The sequence below is a fragment of the Gouania willdenowi genome, chromosome 22, assembly GCF_900634775.1.
Source record: "Gouania willdenowi chromosome 22, fGouWil2.1, whole genome shotgun sequence".
Classification (NCBI taxonomy): domain Eukaryota; kingdom Metazoa; phylum Chordata; class Actinopteri; order Blenniiformes; family Gobiesocidae; genus Gouania; species Gouania willdenowi.
The window spans coordinates 22161221-22180709 of record NC_041065.1 but is presented as its reverse complement, the minus strand read 5'-3'; the positions used below and the strand labels follow the sequence as shown (position 1 = coordinate 22180709).

At 38.1% G+C, this 19489-nt stretch overlaps 1 protein-coding gene across 5 annotated transcripts in view; it reads right to left on the bottom strand.

Moving 5' to 3' along the window:
• Positions 1–2946: 2946 nt before the first annotated feature.
• The window catches only part of col12a1a (collagen, type XII, alpha 1a), a 66212-nt gene continuing 49669 nt past the window's right edge, over positions 2947–19489 (bottom strand). For 4 of the 5 annotated variants that reach the window (XM_028438516.1, XM_028438517.1, XM_028438520.1 and 1 more), the window contains 15 exons: positions 13376–13534; positions 13003–13080; positions 11865–11951; positions 11340–11393; positions 11062–11157; positions 10145–10198; positions 9176–9229; positions 8806–8859; positions 8218–8289; positions 8092–8127; positions 7956–8022; positions 7505–7687; positions 7192–7269; positions 5943–6113; positions 2947–3779 (listed from right to left, as the gene is read on the bottom strand). In XM_028438516.1, coding sequence (XP_028294317.1) covers positions 3631–3779; positions 5943–6113; positions 7192–7269; positions 7505–7687; positions 7956–8022; positions 8092–8127; positions 8218–8289; positions 8806–8859; positions 9176–9229; positions 10145–10198; positions 11062–11157; positions 11340–11393; positions 11865–11951; positions 13003–13080; positions 13376–13534 — 1392 coding nt within the window. In that variant the 3' untranslated portion in view covers positions 2947–3630. Of the gene's footprint in view, positions 3780–4136; positions 4656–5942; positions 6114–7191; positions 7270–7504; positions 7688–7955; positions 8023–8091; positions 8128–8217; positions 8290–8805; positions 8860–9175; positions 9230–10144; positions 10199–11061; positions 11158–11339; positions 11394–11864; positions 11952–13002; positions 13081–13375; positions 13535–19489 lie in introns of those variants that run through there. The other variant, XM_028438518.1, reaches the window with a different exon arrangement.

The following is a 19489-nucleotide window of genomic DNA, read 5'->3' as shown; positions in this document are numbered from 1 at the left end:
AGTAGACTTCACACATTACATTTAAAACAGATGATTATTATGAGTATGAGTTATTACTATGAAGGATGTCACCATCAGCATCTATACAGGATGTATTTACAATATTCCTCTTTATTCTTCTCAATGATAGCTGCATTCCTACACTTATAATTTAATGTGGAAGTAATCCAAGTAATCAGATTACAGTACTCAGATAAAGTAACATAAGGGATTACATTACAAATTACATTTTTGGGCATGTAATCTGTAACTGATTACATTTTTAAGTAACCTTCCCAACACTGTTCATTGGTTATTTTGTTGGTAGGTAGGTAGGTTGGTAGGTTGGTTGGTTGGTTGGTTGGTAGGTAGGTTGGTTGATTGATTGATTACCTAATTTACCAACTACAATATTTATGACATCAACACACCACTGGCCATAACTGTTGTAGCTAGCTGGCTAATCAACATGTGTTCTTATTTTTTATCACTTTTGTTAATTTAGCCACCCGATGTTACATTATTAACCTGATTTTATTGTAAGATAATTTCCTATAAATTTGATGTATTAATAGCAACCAAAAATAAGATGAACATGGGCTATGAGTGAATATGGGTCTTTTTTGTCTTTGATTAAGAATGAGCAATAATTTGTGTTACTTGTGATACTGAATGTCATGGTTAGGTACCTTTTCTAATGTACAAGTTCAAGTAATACTAATTCTCTAACAGTTTAGCAAAGTGACAAATAGGAATGCCATACATTTTGAAGTAGCATTAGGGGATGTTTCCATTTGAAGAAAGCTGGGTTAGCATTTAGCCAAGTAGAACATCCTAGCATCTATACACATTTTGGGTATTATTAGAGTGTTCAAAGGTACCAAAATGCGAAAAAGATTATTACTGCAACAAATCATGTAAAAGTAATCTCTTTAAAGAAAGACCAGAAGAAGATGATAATTATTTGTCGGTACATTGAGCTATGCTAATCGCATATTCAATAACAAATAACCTTGTAACCCAAAAAAACATGAGCTTCAAGCCCTTATCATGGATAACGCCTGCTAGGTCTTTAAGAGAGATACATAGTCCAACCAACTGCTTTCTTTCTGCATATTTTGTGAGAAACTACTATGAATTCAACAAAAGTAAAAGCCACATACTTGGGATTGTGGTCATTACTGAAAGAATGGGATCTGGTTTTAATATCTTGAGAGGAAATGGTGCTAAAGATTGGTTTCTAAGATTGATTTTACCTCGAAGAACGTATCTGTTTTCAAATGTGATGACTCACACCATAGTTGTGGATCTTCCAGCTTTATCCCATATATACATTCATGTTCCCTTAAAACATGTATAACATACCATTGAGCAGTGCACAATTTTCCATGTAGTCCCCATTTCGTCTGCAAAATACTTTGACACTTGGGTTTTCGCCTCCTCTTGACTAACGTGGAGCAGCTGTTCCCACCCTAAGATGTCTTTTGCTTTTAAAAATGTCTCCATCTTTTTCGGAGAGCACAACAGTTTATAATATTTTCCAGGCACATTTTATGAATTGCACATGAGAATAGGAGTCAAAAATTAAAAGGTTTGTTACTTTTCTTCACATCTGCTGAATGCTGTCATCTCGACATCGATACTTTACCCCCTGAAGTCATTATCGCTGGCATCTGAGCAGAATTCCTCCACCGTAGTTTCACAACAAAACTGCGACGGTAACTTTTTAACAGACCTATGTCTTTTTTTACTTTGACATAACACTGATATGACATCGGCACCAGCCCAATTGCATTTTTAGTTGATGAGCTAAAAACTAAGAGGTCGTACTTGTACTTTGGTGAGCCAGTTCACACAGTGGGATATTGGAATTTTAACTCTGAAATGATATCTTCACTTGTCATAATTAGGGATTTTTCTTAAGGCCAGTCACGAACAACACATTTTGCCAAATGCAAAGCCAATGACTTATAAAATGGGAGGGTGCACCCCAGATAGATTACCAGTCCATCACTAAACAATGCAAAAAACCAAGTCGGTGGTGCTGTTATGGAACTGTTGAGGTAACGTTAATGGTTTTACTTATTTTGCTTTTTACACATTGTATTTTCAATTTCAAAACCACAAAACTGAGAAATGGGATGGGGCGTTTTACCAAATTTAGCATATCAACAAACGTTACAACCAATGCAGGCAAGTTTGCTTCCTCTTTTGTTTGTAACGTAATGAGTCACTATAATTATGCACATTAGGAGGCAAACAGTTTACGCTTATGTTTATTTTAAAGCATGTGTTAAACTCAACGCCCGGGTTGGGTAACCACTTTAACAGAGACAACATTCATCATTGTGTAAATTACCAAATAATTCAGTTATAGATAACCCAGTCCCTCCAAACTCACAAATCCAAGAAGACTTCATGATATTTGCAGGTGCTTGCAATTTTCCTGGATCTAGATCACATGACTGTAACCATTTTTAATCATAAACTGTGGAAAGAACTCAATTGTTGTTCAAAAGTCCTGCAATTTTCAAACCATCCCACAAAAGTTCCGGATTTACAGAACAAAATGTCACAAAATCAAGGAATTTTAAGTTGAAGATCCTGCAGGGAGTGACATCAATCATTTACTGCTTACTGTGTATATCATTTATATCTGAAAGAGGAAACTATGGAACAATATTGTTGAAATTACTCTTTTTCCCCATCTAAAATCTGTGGCCCACTTAATATCAAACTGCTCCATTTTTGGACCCAAATTAAGTTGGACACCTTAGCCCTTAAGTCTCATTAAATTGGTTTCAAATTGGTTTGAGATTGTGAGAGGGAACTAGAGATTCTTCAGTTAACCTAGCATTTCTAAACACCATCTCATCCAATCCTCATAGAGATAAGATCTGGGTAGACAGCAATATAATGTGTTAGTGTGAGAATTAAGGAGGAAAAAAAAACGAGCCACAAAAAAGCAACATTTTCAGTAGTTTTATTGAAAAATGCCTCTTTTGTTTGAAATAAATAAGAAAATAAGGCTGTGTAGAATTCACAAAATGTGCAGTTAAAACAGGACAAAAAAGCAATCCTATGCATATAGTCTTGCAATCAAATTCAAACTGCATTTATAGAAAGTGAAAACTATATTCTGACTTGAAAATTTCCTGTTAAATCTACAACACAGTCATGCAAATCCACCTTTGGCAAGAAAGAAAACCCAATTAATTTAGTTGTTAAAATAAGTCATTTTATCATTAACTTTACAGGTTTAAAAAACAAAACAACATAGAGCTGTGGGATTGACTTTTCCTATTGGGTTTATCTGAAATGGCTTTAAATACTGACGTAACAAAAACAACAGTCTGAAAGTGTTCAAAAACATACATACGGTACTTCTTTGGACATACTTTTAGCTGGTTTTCGCTTGATTAGTGCATTACACATCGGTCTGATAAACAACTGCAGATATTTTACAAGCAGACAGGGGAAAAGAAACACTTAGCAAGCACACAGGTTTGTAACATGTTGATTTGAATTTATCTTGCTAAACTTTCTCATGTCTACAAAAAAAACAAAACATAAATGCTCAATGTAGCCAGGGGTATCAAACCCATATATGTTGCTTAAATATTCCACTTTTCTGAGCACTCCTTAGTGTAGCTATGATGCTAGTGTTTCTGTATTGTCTTGTGGTAGTGATCGCTTTCCTCGCTGGTTTGGTGAGTAATCGGGTGATTGTATTGTCTCAAACGCTCCAGCTGGCTCCACAGGTAAAGATGCTACAGCAGTGTCAGGCTGGTAGCGGTTAGCTAGAAAATCATTTGGAGTAGCCAATCAAACAAAGTTTGCGTCAATGACAAAATTGACAAAAATTTATATTACTCTACAGACTAGAAATACAAAAAAAAAAAAAAAGCCTTATGTCAAAGTTATGCTTCCAACGTAACAAAAATAACCTTAAAAACATTCATCACAAGCTAAGATAAGATGTAGTTAAATACTCTGCTGCTACACATAGCAAATGACAACATGTATCACTGGTTTGGGCAATGTATACAAAGAAGTAAGAGCTGAACATGCTACAGTCCGGACTTGAGCGGCTTTGGTTATGCTGGTGGTCAGTAAGCAGAGGGTTATTATGAGGCAAGAGCTTAATACAGATGTTAACTTGATTTTTTTTTTTTTTGTGTGTGTGTGAAATGTCCTGGTTCATACAATCATTTACAAGGCACAAAATTAGTTTTATTTACACATGTCACCTCTGCATCAACACGGCTTAGCTTTCAGTCATGGAAATCCTCTTTGTTAGTAGTGCCGGTGGTGTTTTTGTACATGCTCCTTTTCTTCGTAGAAATGCTCAGTCTCAGTTTTTTTTTTTTCTAGCTCCCAACTGTTTGTGGTTCAAGATGCAAACAGGCCAGCAGGTTGCCATCACTGCAGTTTGTAGCTGTGAGACGATGTTAGTGCCAGTCCACTTCGTTCAGCTTTGTTTTTTTTTTGGGGGGGGGGGGTTTGGCGATGGGTGGGTGGGGGGGTGGGGCTTTTGTATCATTTGCTTTAGCGCTCAATGACTATGTCCATGGTGATTATCCTTACGTGCCCCATAGCATGTGGGCAAACATCTCAGAAAAAGGACTTCAAAGAGTAAGCGGCACAGATGACTGAGAAAGTTTACTATGCCAAACCTGAAAATAGTTCAAAGATGGTGTGAGTTTTTTGTTTTGTTTTTTTCCTTCTGTGGAACAAGGTTATAAGCATCTGTTTTGATGTTATGTAAGTTTTCATACATGGCTAGAATGCTTTACATGCCAGTTTTAAAATGTCAAGATCAAATGTATGGAGGTATTGAAATGTAGAAGCTCCCACGGTAGAATATCAATGTTAAGAGATTGTTTGCTGGCTACATTTGCTCCAAGCTTTGGATACATGCACATGACAATGTACCAAAAAGTTAAAACTATTGTGATGTATTGCGTTCAAGTCTTCCCAGAAAAGCTAATAAATACATCAGCATCATTAAGCTGTAGCCTTCTCTGTTTACACTGTTGCAGCTGGAAAAACTACTCTTGACGTCATTAATATTTGAAAAAAAAAAAAAAAAAAAAAAAAAAAACAATTGTTTCCCTCAGTGTTAGTTTATAGAATCGAGAACAAAGGTTCTCAAACTTTTTTGGCTGAAGTATCCGCTTTCTTTTGTTTCTAAATCCAAGTCCCCCCTTTGTCCAACTATAGAGCATAATGATGGAATGAATGAGTGATAACACACATTTTAAAGAATCTCATTTTGTAAATAAGTGGAAAGAAATTTCTGGCAATCCAATTTATAAAAAGACTATTCGGGAAGAAAAAAGAGATTTTATTGGGGAAAGATCGATTTAACTGCCAACATGCCAGTTTAATATGCATGCTTGATTTATGGCAAGTTTTATACACTGTATTGTCTTAGTTGAGAAGGTTTTTTTTCGGCTTTGGAAGGACTTTAATCCAGGTGAGATTAGGCAAAATGGCTCCCTAGAGAGTAAAGGTTGCAGACCCCTGAACTAGATTAATATTTCACAAAGGGAACGTATAGAAATACAGTTGTTCATAATGCCGTTATTTTTCAAATAAAAAAAAAAACATAAAATAGAATGTATACAAAAAAACTTAATCTTTCTATTTTCTTGGTGTCAAATGTTCCATGGACTGATCCCGGTCTGCAGCCCAGGGGTTGTGGACCACTCCCTTGACTAACTTGGATTAAAACAGTAGGACTGACTGAGAAATTGTAGATTAGAAGCAAATTATTGGATTTTAAGAGAGAAATATTCGTCAATCAATTTAGATTGCCAATCAACCCTGATTCTGAAACAATAATAGGGGAATCTCCATTTAAACCTCCATACATCATCAATACGGTGGTGCAATGAGTGGTCATTATAATTAGTTAGCATACGTAGTAGCATGCAGGGCCGAGGCAGGGTGGAGCGTACCTGTGTATCCTTGTCCGTTGTAAGGGATCCCAACGCACTGAGAGGAGTCGCAGTATCCAGGGGGGCCTGGGGGTCCCCTCACCCCTGGTGTACCCTGACGACCTGGAGGGCCACGAGGCCCAGCAGAGCCAGTGGAGCCTGGGGGTCCCGTTCTCGACTCTCCCGGTGGCCCTGCAACAAAAGGAGGAGGGGTGATGTGTTTCTGGAATTCCCAAAAACGAAACAATGACATCACCCAAAAATGTCCGCCGTTGGTGGTTGGGCTATTGCAAGGCCGTAATTTCAATTTTTCAGCGGTTCAATTAAAAATGGTGTCCAGGGGGGTGGGGGGGAAAGGGGGAGAGATATGTAGACTGGAGCTGTGTGGCGTTACCCCTGGCCCCGTCTGTCTAGACGCTAGAAACTCAGGATGGAATTTTCCCCTCTTTTTCTTTCGTTAAGTGAGCCCATGTGTTGTCAATGAAGCCACCAAAGAAAACTCATTGTACAGCAACACACACGCACGCACACACACACACACACACACACACACACAAAGTTAACCTCAGGAGGGGAATAAGAGGGAATCTCTTATTCATAATATTTATTTATTTATTTATTAGAAAGGATTTTCAGATACATTGACCTAACAGTGGATAAAGCATTCTGGGCACTAAAGAGAGATATTCTTCTTTGCTGTGTCTGTACTGTGTGTAAATGTTGATGCTCTACAGCTGCCCATATGTAAGTGTTTGTGGCTCCCATAGCCTGAAGCTACAGAAAAGCTACTGGCTGGAATGTATCATTTTAATTGGACTAATAGGAGTGCTGGGGAAAAAAAGGTCAAACATATATAAGACACCTGACAGTACACATGTGCTCCATGGAGCAACTATTATGTGAAATGGAAAACTTGAATATAATTTTTCTTCTTTTGTTTTTCTCAAACTAGGGTTATGCATCGCCCCAAGGCTGTGTGAAGCCATGAGAAATGCTTTAAAAACATATAAATGTCAAATTTGCACAATTCCAAAATACTATAAAGAAAAATCATATAAAATACACGTACATTATTACTTTTTTCTATTATTTGTGAAGTGATTTTTAAAATTAATTTGTCAAATTATGTTTTAAACCAATACCACTGTGTGAAGTTATAGGATGATTGAAGGTACTTAAAAAAAAAAAAGAAGCTTCTACTGTTGATCATTACAGCGTTATAGGATTGAACTCGTTCTGCAAAAGCAAAGTAAATAGTTGGCAGTGTTACCTGGTGGCCCAGTAACGCCTCTTTGTCCTCTGACACCAATTCCTGAACTTCCTCTTTCTCCTTTCTCTCCTGGCAAACCTGCACCAGGAAAAGTGTATCGACATTATTTGTAATATACAGAAAGATCTTGAAATTGCGAAAACATATAAAAACAGAATGCGAAACTGGACTCAGTATCAATGCTTTGTTTTTCATCTATTAATGTTATATTACACAAATGTTTGGCTTCCCTCTACATGCTGACACTAAAGCTTTTCCTCTGTCTGCGGCTCTGAAACGCCTGTAATCTGTAATAAATGTAACGTTAAGGTACCTCTCTCTCCTTGATTCCCAGGTAGACCAGGGTTTCCGGGGAAACCAGTTCGACCAGGCTGACCGGGTTCTCCGCGAGAACCTTGATTTCCAGGGGGGCCAGCAGGACCGGGGGGCCCTGGAGAGTTGCTCGCATATCCAGAAGGAATTCGGTTAAGAACCATGTCAATGCGGCTCATCTGACCTGGAAACAACAATGAAACGGGACAAATGAGATCACATTTAAACTTGAACAAATATTAAACTCCCTTATTTACGTAGTACGTGTTGTTTTTTTGTTTATGTTTTTGTTGTCATTTTTTGCTTTGAAAGTGATCTTTGTGTGTTTTTCCGTGTCATTTTTTCTCTCACTTTTCTCATTCTCAGTTGTGTGTTTTTTGTCATTGCGCGTCGAGAAAAAATGTTGTTTTCTCTTTAAAACTCCTAAAAGTGTTTACGAAAAGTTTGCTTACTGTTCACAAGCTGCTCACAAACTTGTCTAGCAATGGAGCGCATCATGTTCTGGGACGCAAAGTCTCCCTGAAAGACAAACAGATTTAGTAAGAGATTGTCATTCCTAATAACAGCAAAGGTTAGCATGATATGCACCTTCTCTCCTTTCTCTCCTTTAATGCCAGCAGGTCCCTGTTAACAAAAGGAACATCGTGCTTACCAAAACAACAGAACTATGCCATATATTTGTATTTTTTTTGTAATAAACATAAATATATGTACTGGGTTTCCGGACTCTCCTGGTTTCCCTGGTTTTCCAGTAATTCCTGGTACACCTGGATTTCCAGGGCTTCCCTAGAGAAAAAGAAAAATACCAAAAAGTGTTTTTTATTTCAAATTACCGCTCAGTAAACGTAATTAGCGCATTTGACTCCTGCTCCCTGTTAACAAGCTTTAAGATGAGCTCCATGCATTGACATCTGCAGACGGGTAGAAAAGATGGAATCACACACACACACACACACACACGTGCATAATGACATCACAGACAGGATGCATTCACACCAGCCAACAGGCACCGCTAATGGTTGGTATATAGTACATGTGAATTCTGCGCTGGCTCGTTGCCTGTTGGCGTGATGGCTGCATTAAGTAGATTCAGACTTGGACAAACCACAGAAAAACAAAACAAGATGCGACAGCGGAGGAGACTGGAGACGATGGTTTGTGTTTTATGTGCTGTTCCAGTAGGGTGCACGTGTGGAGCCAGAAAAGGAGGAGGAATTGTTGCCGATATATTAGGAAACAAATGCACTACTAAAAGCATTTATTTGGCTGTCGTCTGCACAATACAAACACATACACACTCACCATAGGCCCTGGTGGGCCTCTGGGTCCAGATGGTCCCTCCTTTCCTGGTAGCCCCTAAATTGTAACAACATACAATCACACGTGCGTTACAACACACTGGGGACCCTGTTTGTGCAATACATCAGTGCCATTGCCATATATTGGCTTCAGCGCTGACTGTGTCTTTGTGAATTACGCTGACATGTAGTGGCTCAACTGGTAAAAGCTGACCTAACAGATGACAAGTGGTGCAACAGTAAAAAACCAAAGCCACAATATGTGTTGTTTACTTTAGTGTGAGCTTGTGTATAAAACATATACTTGAGCAATTTCTGGTTATTTTTTGGGGTTTTGAACAGTATTAGTATTCAGGACGGGAAGTTAAACGTACCCGTACTCCGCTTGGTCCGACGGGGCCCAGAGGACCGCGTGGCCCTGGAGAACCCTGGAGGGGGAAAAAACACATACTCAATCAAATCATAATGATGATAGACACCATATTTCTACAGCTCCATATTTCCTGTTGGCTTAAAATGTACAGAAAAACAAATAAAAGATGATACATTTTTTTCAAGAAAAAAGCCTGAAAATTGTCCCTTGACATGTCACTTAGAAATGTGTATAGTCAGCACTATTATAACAAGCTGTGCTATGTCTTGTAATCAATACACTGGAGTAAATAATTCTGATTCCGAGCCTAGAATAACACAGGGTAAAGTGCTCCCAGATTCAGTAGTTGAAGCATCTCAGACTAATGAATGAAAGGATGCGCAGCCAAGATTAGGCTTCACCACAGCAAAATTACCCCTTTGTGCAAAATAATCCCACATTATGTAAAAACACTTCAGTTTGTTATTCATAATTAGTACTTTATCATTCATTTCGCACGGAAACATCAATAGTGTGAGGAACGCTAATCCATTTATGGCAAAGTGGCTAAATGTAAGCAACAACATCCTAGTCCAACGACTTCAATATGTGAACAAAAAAAGGTTTGTATGCTGACTGTGATTCTATTTGACTTTTCATTTCACCGAGGATGACTTGAATCATAGGATGTTCAAACCCGAGTCAATCAGCGAGACTCTGTAAAGTCACATTTAGTTACGAAATTTGAGAAAACATGTTCCATTCCCACTTTCCTCTCTGGCAACATGAGTGCATAACGCTCTAGCTGCATCCCTGGCTGGTCTTCTCCCAGCTCTCGATCAACTGGCTGATTTGAGAGTGTGGAACTCCCTGAGGACAGTGTGGTAAACCTTCTGCTCTGAATGTGGTTTCAATCTGAATCTATGCTCCTGTAGCACCATTGCTCTCGGAGGAAAGTCTGCTGTTGGAGAACTACGAGCGCAGCTCTTACTTGTAAGCCAGGCAGTCCTGGATTTCCAGCATCTCCTTTAGGTCCCTGACGACCCTGGGAAAGAAGGAAGAAGGCAAAGGTTTGAGGTCAGAGTTGGTCTGTTGTTTTCTCTAACTGGCCAGTGATTGATGGCACAATTCAACATGACAATCTTCAGGTACTCAAACGGTAAAGTAGGCTTTAACAAATATTGACACGATGTATAAATCCCACTTAATGGTAGATCCAAAAGGTTGAGAAAGGTATTGTAGTTCAATACGACATAGTCTAGGGCTGGGAAATATATTGTGATTCAAGATATATCGAGTTTTCTATTTTGGTGATATAGAAAATGACAATATTGCAATATTGAAATTGTTTTTAGTCATACATTCACACAGTACAAATCATATCATACAATTATCTTATATTATTCATAGAGTCCAGTGAAACAGTGGCCTTCTTTAGAATTTGAACATGTTTTTGAAATATATATTTTATAGCTTATTTTGTATTAAAATACTCGTTTTAGGAGTCTCTGCTTTTGTTACTTTTAAGAACAGCATGAAAATCACAGTTAGATAGATTACTGAGTGCTTCCTAACCCACACCTTCCCCTAAACAAGCCACACTATAGAACTCACTCACACATACTGTCCCATAAAGGAGAAAAAAGACTAAAGTGGCGCATATTGTGCAACTGTTTGCTAATAAATGTGCTTCTGTGGCATTTTTCATCAGCAAATTTTCTTTTCTGATAAGACTTTATTGATTAATATTGAGATTAAATTGGATATCGGCAATTCGAGAACAAATATTGAGATTTGAGCTTTAGGCTATATCGTCCAGCCCTAACGCAGTCATTGTATTTGCTTCTTGTATCATCATATTTACAGTATGAGGCAGATGCTGTCTCTTTGAGGTTTAGGTGAACTTACAGGTTCTCCAGGTAGAGACAGTCCGTTGGGGCCTTGTGGACCTGGTGGCCCCATGGTACCTGGAAGACCCGGCTCACCACGGGGACCCATTGAACCCTTTAGCAAACATACAACAAGAGGTTTCAAAGCATTGATCAAGTTGCTGATCAGATGTGAGCAATGTGTTGGCCACGCAGTATTAGCTTCAAAAACACCCAAGAGCTTTCTTTCTCTGTAAAAGAATATTAGGTTGCTAATTATTACATTAAGTGCTGTAAGAAATGCCGAGTCAAACTCACAGGGTTGCCGGTTTGTCCTCTATCTCCACGACTCCCTTTAGATCCAGGGCTGCCCTGAAAATGTGAGAAGGCAGCAACACAGAATGAATCCAACAACAGGGGAATATTCCAAAAGTCGTAAACACTCAAGGCATCCCAAATCTTTCCTCGGAGGTTTAGTGAGGTTACCCAGCACACATACTGCAGACCTCCCCTCCAGACTGTTTCATTGTTGCTTTTCCAATATGCATTTATCTTATGACACTTCGACAAAAACCCACAGGTTTTTTGCACACCACAGCTCTCATCTTCAGCTACTTTTTCCAGAGCAAAAGGAAAAAAAACATGGACCGTGCAGGAACGGATACGAAACAATACACCAGGCTGACATAAAGGGGTATAACAGGTATGGGTGTATCATCACTGTCTGTCATAGGATAGACTCAAGGAACAGATCTATACAGGGGAAGACACCATGAGGATGGGTTTGGGGACAGATGGTAAAGACAGACATGGATAGGAAGAGAATGGAAGTAGTTTCAGTACCTGATGTCCTGGAGGACCCTGGGGTCCAATGCTGTCCTGTGTGCATGTGCAGGAGTGGGGGAGGGAGGGACACTTGGCCTCATCTCTCTGAAGACGGAAAAAAGATAATGCAACAAAATACAGTTTAAACTTGTTTTGGAGTGGAACAAAAGGACTTCTGTTGGTTTTGATTGTTTGTCTAAAGCTGCCAATTACACAATCACAATATCAAACTGATATTTAGTCCCTCAATGTATGAAGAACATCTTGATTTAACTATCAGTACTGGTTGGAACACACTCCTACATCAGAAGTAAAACCTTGATTTTATGTCACAATCATGACAAACTCTAATTTTAATTTAGGTGCAAGTCAAAGAGTATATGAATCATATTGCTCAAGTCATGAAGTGCTTGCAGTGTTGTCAGATTGGGTAGTATTCCACCTTTTGTGAGTAATTATTACGCAACATTTTGTAGGAAACATTTACATCAAGGCAGGTAATAAATACCATTGACGTGTTTTCAGTAAAAGCCCGACTTTGGCAGTTTTCCGAGTATTTTCATGGTTACTTTAAAGTTTCAGGCAGGAAATCCTCAGCTTTATCTGGCAAAACTAGCAGCTGGCTAAACATTGACCACAGGAACATTTTATAAACTGAAGCTCAAGCACAGTTTTGTCTGTTTCTGAAAATAGGTGCTCATATGAGTCACCAGACACTGATCTTATTGATGCTTTGGATGAATATCCAGATGAATATCTGATGCAAATTAGGAAAGAATTACCTCTAATTTCACTATAAGTGCTCACATCCGGTAATTCACTGAACTGAATTCTAATGAACGTGATTTACAGCCTGTTTTTCAGGACAGAGCCTTGCTTTTTTTGACTGGTAACCGTCCAATTAGCACAATTACACAGAATACAAAGCCTTGTTCAGTTCAACTCACGCACATTCATTTAAAACTGAGGCTTAGTTATCAGCATTGGATCTTGAATACCGACTACCCACGAGCACACACTCCACTCAGCCCTTAAACTCAGAATACCTCTGGGAAATGATGAGATCTTTAGTACATAAATCATTCCTGCTTGAATATTCCTTCATGCATCTTTTTGTCTTATTTGCTAGAAACTCGGCATAAATGTTTGTTCTTACAGTGGCAGGAAGGTCGCAGCATCTGTCTCGACTGATCCAGCTCAAGCTGCAGACAATATCGAACATTTGGAGCTGGAACTGGACAGAAAAAGACAAGCAAACAAAAGAGAAGCGGTATTACAAATGGATGCTAATGATATGGCACATGGTTAAAAACAAGGCCTCCCTTAGAGGAATTTAAATGAGTAGCCTTTCCTTCTTCCAGTCATCACTGGGAGCAATTCAAAATTTAATTACCCATTCGGAATACACACAAGATGTTTTGGATTTTCATTCCTTGGAAAGATGTGAGATGATCTTGGAGTTGCATTTTTCCTTGCATTTGCTGTTTTTTTCTTTGAATTTTAGCAGGTTAGTGATCGTTTTCACTTACTGTAGCAGACTGTTTTCGTCCACTTCCAGATTTGACCGTTTTGCCAAGAACTTCATAGCCGTCCAGTGTGATGTTGTTGGCTTCCTTGATAGGCTTCTCTGCCACCTCTTGGCAGTCCACGTTGAGCTTGACTCTCTCTGGAGAGACGCTGATGTGGAGCTATGGCACGGAAACAATGCAGAAAAGGCACCATTAACAAAAGAATATTTATTCAGTTTGGCTCAATTGTCTGTAATTAAAACGATCCAGAGTTGAGCTTTTGAAGTGAAAATTTCAGAAAGTTGAAAAATACAGTATAAAACTGCCTCTGGGAATATTTTTTAAACCAAGCTATGTGAAGTTTACAAAAACATCAATACCATTTTACATGACTGCAGAAATGTTTAGTCTTTGCCATCTACAGTTAATTATACTGTAGATTATGATATTACCCCAGAGTGGTTACTGAATTGGCAAGAGGCAACGATTTGTTTCCTAGACTGATGAATTGACTGTAGGAAAGGAGAAGTGGTGAGTGATTGTATAGCAACACAAAAATGAAAAAGTACCAGAAGTTTCCTGTCCAGAGACCCAAATTGAACATATTGAAGCAATATCATCTGTGGTGTGCCATCAGGGGTCCTATGGTGCAATTTTTTCCTGCCGTCCACAGTCAGAAAAGGCAAGTTTGCATTTCTTTCAATGGTATTACGTTGTTGTTTTTTGCCGACTGATCGCAAAATTACCTTGGCAACAAAACAAACTGGGTAGACTTAAAAGAAGAGAGATGTTTATTTTGGCATGGATACAATCCACCATGATGTTCTTGCGGGCTTACAAACAGGATTGGCACACTGGAATGGGCCAGTAATAGGCATGTACACATTACCTCACTGACCATTGAGCAAACACATAAGTTAGGGAAAAACCACAAGCTGCTTCTTCAGTTGCCGGTTCTTGGGTTTAGTAATCCCAACCAAATGCAAATAGGTGCTGACAGATGAACTACTTTCATTCATCAGTTGTTCACACTGAGGTTTTCTTGTGTTTTGTTGTGTCAACAAACACAATCAAGAGGATACGCAGTACGATGTGAGGGTCACACTTCCATGATTTCAATCAGATTCGATTTTATTGTTCTTGGCTCTGATTGCAGCGCTCTGTTATTTTCTTTTCAATATGGACCGTGAAATGCCCACGTTCTTAATGTCAAGTTTGTTTTAATGAGGATTAAAGTAAAATATGCACACACTGCTCCTGAATCTGCAAACTGAGACGATTTTTTTTTTTTTAGGATTTAGGCGTGCAAAAAGGAAAGTTTCTACAGTCAGGTTTGTTATCTGATATAGACAAGTCATTCTAGACTTCTGTCGTGAGACAAGTTCATATGTGAAGAAATCTTTTCCGATAAGTAAATACTCGTAACACCAACAAAGAACTAAGAGTCACTTCCATTTCATGCTGCCTTACATTCCAGCCCAAATGAGTTGAAACCCTTGTGTTTATTTTCCAGTATGAGCACAAATATGACTGACACACAGTGTTGGTCACTGTTACTGATGGAGATAACCGTAAAACTCCACCTACAGCCTCCCACCACTGGGAATGTAGGAAGGAAGTCCCCTGTGGATTAGGACGTGGATAGCATCTGCTATGGTCATTTGCAAGAGCTTTCCCACATGCTCAACCGGTATTAGACCACAATATTTCAGGCTTGAGTTACTATTTCTAAACTGTAGTGCGTCTTTTTCTTGAAAATATTTTAATGTTTGAAGCCCTCGCTGACCGAATATGGAGAAAACCAACTCATGAAGTGAAATGTAGGAGATGGTAGTGAATAGTTACAGGATCCGAGTATCAGAGGTTTGTATTTTAGAATGGATCCTAAGGCTGGGAACAATAAATCGTGATTCAAGATATATTGAGTTTTCTATTTTGGCGATATAAAAAATGACAATATCACATACAGTATATCGAGATATTTATATTTTTTAACGTGTTTTTACTTTTTCTTTTTACAATTACACAGTCCAAATCCCATCTTACAAGTATTTAATATCATTAAGTACAGTCAAACAGTGTCCTTCTTTACAACTTTTCCATATTTCTGAGATATATATTCTATTGCTTATTTTGTATTAAAATACTTCTAGAAACTAAGAATATTTTTTAACAATTTTAGCCTATTTTTGCTTATTTTTACCATTGTTCTGCGACTATACCAAACTTGTCATAGTTTAACCTATTTTCATCACTTTATCTTGCCATATTTTTGCTTCTTTTAATGCATTTCTGCTATATTACTCCCATTTCTGCCAATTCTCCATCAAATTTCAATGCTTTTTCTGCAAGTTTTTTTTTTCACTTTGAAGAGACTTTGAAGGCAGAGTAAAATTTCCACCACTTTTCCCACCTAACGTGGCTTAATTTAGGAGTGGCTGCTTTTGTTACTTCCCAGAACAGTATAAAAAGCAGTTCGATGGATTGCTGAGTGGGTCTTGACCGAGACCTTCACCTAAACAAGCCACACTACAGATCTCACTTACACATGCTGTCCCATAGAGGAGAAAAAAGACTAAAGTGGCACATATTGTGCAGCTGTTACTTAATGAATGTGCCTGTGTGGCATTTTTCATCGGCAAATGTAACCCAGAATTGTCTTTCTGGTAAGACTGTATTGAGTTAAAAAATTTCGAGATCGTTATTGTATATCGCGATTTTGAGAAAAAATATCAAGATATGAGTTTTGGTCCATATTGCTCCGCCCTAATGGATACTACAGTATGTTTAGACCAGGTGTCACCAACCTTTCTGAAAGGGCTAACGGTTTGATATACAATTCTTAAATACATTTTCACAGTTTGACTTCAATGAAATGATAAAATAATTAAAAAAAAAAAACTAGCAGTAACCTAAAAAGGTAAGAAATGTTTCAACATGGAATGCTTTTTTTTCTACTAATTCATGCCATTGTTTCCCTTTCATTACATTTCAGAGGAAAACTTTAAGTTCCCATTAACTAGCCACTAACTAACAACTTTCTAACTAATCATAAAACATGTAAATTAAAAAAAAAAATTAACAATTTTGTAATATTTTAGAAAAATCCACTTCGCATCTTTAAAAAAACACAATCTGCAGATTCTTTGACAAAATCCTATCTGCAACAAGAGGCCTGAGGGCACCATGTTGGTGACCCCTGGTCTAGACTAATGTACAGAAATTGTTATGAATTGTGTCAGTTTTATCTATGTTTTCGTTAAAACAAACCAAACACTGAATACTTAGTTTAACTAAAATCCATGACACACATAGACACACATTGAGGCAAGTTGGTAATAACCACAGACAAAGTAGAGGTAAACCACAAACAGCATGTAAACACACGCTGCCACTGCAGCGGTGCTTGCAATGCAGACCAGCAAATAAGTAGCTAGGTCGACCGCTGAGGACTCGCCAGCTCATGAAACAGCAACTCCATCACCACAAAGTAGCCACCGCTGTGCAAACTCAGACCATCGTCTCCACGTCGGCCTCAGAGGAGCTGGAGTTGCACTGACCAAGATCAGGCTGCTGGCCAACTGGACCAGCAGTGATGGAATTCTGTGTCCAGTTCAACAGTTTGGGCAAAGGGTGACTTGCAGTTTCTTGCAGGGTTGGGGTCAATTACATTTTTCAATTACAGTGATGTCTTTCATTATCCATGTTCAATCGCAAGTCAATTAAGATTATGTTGACTGGCATTTTTTCCCAATTAAAATTAAAATTATTATTTCTTTCCCCCTGAAAGTCAATTACAAATACATTCTCAATTACTAAAGTTCAATTACAATTAATCACAATTACTGAGCCTTTAATAAATAAACCCTTAAAATGTAACCTTCTCTTGTGTTTCTGTTAGTATCTCTTATGATAACAAGTCAGTTTGACCCAGCTATAAAATACACTAAAAACTATTGTCTATCATCCAATTTGTTTCTCATCCCTTGGTTGCCCTGTTAGGCTTCCTAATCAATTAAAAATATTGGTATTAACACAACATAAACACAATATGCACAACTACTGTATAACGTCACATTTCACGCCCACCTTAAAACAGTCGACTCTTCCTCGCCCCTTCCATTTTCCTACCCTGACTCCCTCCTCCCTGTTCCCTTCGCCCTCACCTAAGTGTAACACTGCCCTCTCTTTTTATATTCTCCCTTCAATAAAGTTTTTCCTACCCTTCCTTAGCGAGGCCTGGTGATGGTCACAATTATGCAATCAAATAAATTAAATGGTTTAATTGCAATAACAAAACATGCATTGCTGTTCTCAAAAGACTGCACTTCATGTATTGTTGACCTTCAACAGCATGTGCAGACAAAGTGAAAAAAAAAAAAGAAAAATTGATATTAATATTTTTGGTGTGGGTGTCTGAGCCTTTTTTTTCAGTCAGTGTACCCCTAGATTTCTATGTCATTTTTCAATATTAAAATAATCCTGAAAAGAAGTGACAGGTAGTGGGAAAAGTTGATATGAAACATATTTTAATAATTGTTAACTATGTGTGTGTGAGACACAGAACTGTGTCATGTTTTACACATTACAGTGTACACACCATTGTTTTCTTAACAAAAATACATTAAAGTTGGACAAGTTAGATTTTTCCAAAAAACAAAATCATTATTTTAAATACCCATCTGTGCAGTAAATATGGGGCCCATTGTCTTAAATGCAAGTGGATGTGATATAGAGTACACAAGAACCAGTCGTTTTTTCCTCAGGCAGAAGAAATTTGAATTTCTTTTCACTCTCGAATGTCATGGAAAAAAAGATCCCCATTGTTCTGATTTCTACACTCTCTTCAGATGAAATTGTAACTGTGAATGTTTCAGATTCTGGCTTCGTCTGCATCGCATTCTAACAGACACAGATCAGTTGTGAGCCGAGCATGTGGGGCTAATCTACTCATTACATCACTGAAGATAAACAGAGTCTGCTGAACAACACAATCATTGTGGTTGCTTATCAGATGAGACGCTACAACTGTTTGGTTTAAAAAGGAATGAGTTTGCTCATCAAATCTATCACTAAGTGCTCGCTGAGGGAGAAAGAACTGACATAGACTTTTAGTCCACCATCTGCAAAACTTTATGTTCCTCATCTGTTTTGCTCTTTTTCTTTGATCCAACAAAGCATTTCTTCATCCATCATCTACAGTACATCTTTCTTGTCACTGTAAAGATTGACGTCTGCTCATTAGGGCTGGGATAAATGACTATTTTTTAAACAATTAATCTAGCGATTTTTTTTTTCAACTCATTGATTAATCTAACGATTAATTTTTCCAGTTTGATTCGATTATCGATTATCTCCCCATTAATTGACTAAAAGTAATATATACATGTTAATTTACATATCTAAAATGAAAAGAAAAAAAAACAACACATGAATTCCTTAACATTGCAATATATGTCTGTTTCTCTTCAACTCAAAATTCCAAAGTTCAGTAAGAATATAAAAGTACAAAATAATGCATTCAGAGTCAGAGGAAACATTCATTCAAAAATAAAAAGGCAGTGGGAGCCGGCACCCTGTCATGGTGTCCTTCTTCAACCAACAGAAGAGTGAATCAACAACTTAACATTTTTCTTAAACTCAAAATTCCAAATGCTAATACAGATAATGCTTTACCAACAAAAAATAAGACGCACATTTTGCGTCAACGTCATCGATTACATTAACGCGTTGACCCTCCTGCTCATCAATATCTGGGAAATTAGTTTGACTTTGCTCATAAATCTTATGGCGCGTTCACACCAAATGCATTTCGGGCGTTAAAATCGTGCCTCACACCCCGAGTTGGACACTTGTGCTCATTGAATCAGACGCTTGTCACCACCATTGAAGAGTGCGTGCACTGTGATTTTAGAGGGTTATAGAGAAGTGTGGTGAATGGAGAATAAAGTTTGGAGTTCCTTGCAGAACACGCCGCCTCCGACCCCCGTTCATCGGGTCTACATTATCAAGAGAGTGGCTTGGCTTTATTTGATAAATAAAACCAGACAACGTCATCGAAGAGCGCCTCGGCACCGTTTCTAAATTCACCAGAGCTGCACTCGGAAGAGAGTCGCTTTCAGCGTTACTTCCTGC